Source organism: Passer montanus, unplaced genomic scaffold, assembly GCF_014805655.1.
Source record: "Passer montanus isolate IOZ18808 unplaced genomic scaffold, ASM1480565v1 scaffold367, whole genome shotgun sequence".
In the NCBI taxonomy this organism is placed as follows: Eukaryota; Metazoa; Chordata; class Aves; order Passeriformes; family Passeridae; genus Passer; species Passer montanus.
The window spans coordinates 4,986-6,483 of NW_024368452.1; the positions used below are offsets into that span (position 1 = coordinate 4,986).

The following is a 1,498-nucleotide window of genomic DNA, read 5'->3' on the forward strand; positions in this document are numbered from 1 at the left end:
CGCGGCTTTGTGCGAGCGGGGCCGCCCCGGGGGGGGGTCCCGCGGGAGGGGTCCCCGCGCCGCCCGCGCCCCCTGGCACCGCTCACCTGGCGCGTGCACGAAGTAGGCCAGGTAGAGGTCGAGCTCCTTGATGGTGACGCCGATGTGGTGGGGCTGCACGCAGAGGCCGGGGCTGGCGCACTGCGGCGCCTTGGCCAGGCGCTCGCCGTCGGTGCTCTCCAGCGGCACGCCCTTGAACAGGATGACCATCACCAGGTCCAGGCGCCACACCTTGTCGGCCTGGCGCAGGCAGTCGATGCGGCGGATCTTGCCCTTCTGGTCGGGGTTGGAGAGCACGCAGCACGGCGCCTTCTTGCCGGTGACGGAGAGCACGAAGTCCTCGCGGCACTCGGGCCGGATGTCCTTGCGCAGCTTGGCCAGGAGGCGCGAGGCCCACTTCTGCTTGACCTCCGGCTTCTCGCCCAGCAGCTCGTCCTTGACGGCGCGCTCCTCCTCCTTGGACATCCTCTTCTCGTGCTTCTTGAAGTACTTGCGCTTGCGGGCCTGGAGGTTGAACCAGGTGTAGGAGAAGGCCCGGACGTGCGGCAGCAGCGCCTCGATGAAGGGGTGGAACTCATCCTGCACGGGAGGGCACGGCAGCGGGCTGGCACGGCGGGCACCGGGCACGCCCCGCGCCGGGCGCGTCCCCGCCGCTGTCCCCCGGGATGGGGGGTGCGGCCCCGGGGGGATCCCGGCAGCCCCGGCCCCGCGGGATGCCCCCGGTTCCCGGTGGCTCCCGCGAAGAGGCGGCTCCCGGTCCCCCGGGGCTCCCGTGTGGCCGGGGCAGGCACGGCTGAGCCGGTCCCAGCCCCGGGGCTGTCGCCGGTGTCACCGCAGCCCCATCCCCGGTGTCACCACAGCTCCATCCCCTGTACTGCCACAGACCCGTTCCCGCTGCCACCAGAGCTCCATCCCCGGTGCCACCGCAGCCCCGTCCCTCCCCGCTCGTCCCCTCCGCCTCCGGGTGACGCTCCCGCCGCCGTCGGGGCTCGGCCGCCCCGCTCCCCATCCCCAGCGCCGCTCCCCGCTGCCGGCCCCGCGCCGGTGCCAGCGATCTCGGTCCCCGGCAGTCCCCGGTGCCGCCGATCTCGGTCCCCGGCAGTCCCCGGTGCCGCCGATCTCGGTCCCCGGCAGTCCCCGGTGTCACCTCCGTCCCTGCCTGCACCGGCGGCGCCTCCGCTTCCCCCGGTCCCTTCTCCCCGCTCCCGGTGCCGCCGGTCCCGGCCCCTTCCCGGCCGCTGTGGCGGTGTGCCCGGTGCCCCCGGTGCCCGCGGTGCCGGTCCCCGCTCCCGGCCCGTCCCGTCCGTACCATCGCGGCGGCGCATCCCGGCCGTGGGCAGCTCCAGTCGGGCCCCGGCGGGGCAGAACCGGGGGCGACACACGGGGGGGAAGGGGTTAACGGGGACTACCGGGGGGCGGGACCGCGCGGGGGCAGCGCTCAGGTGCCGGCGGTCCCGGT

The 1,498-nt window shown here is 75.6% G+C and overlaps 1 protein-coding gene across 1 annotated transcript in view; it reads right to left on the reverse strand.

The window, feature by feature from the left end:
- NFIX (nuclear factor I X) overlaps positions 1 to 1,477 on the reverse strand; it is a 5,860-nt gene extending 4,383 nt beyond the window's left edge. Inside the window, exons 1-2 of the mRNA XM_039716836.1 lie at positions 1,349 to 1,477; positions 87 to 618 (exon numbers count right to left, since the gene is read on the reverse strand). Coding sequence (XP_039572770.1) covers positions 87 to 618; positions 1,349 to 1,351 — 535 coding nt within the window. The 5' untranslated portion in view covers positions 1,352 to 1,477. The remainder of the gene's footprint in view (positions 1 to 86; positions 619 to 1,348) is intronic.
- Positions 1,478 to 1,498: the final 21 nt, after the last annotated feature.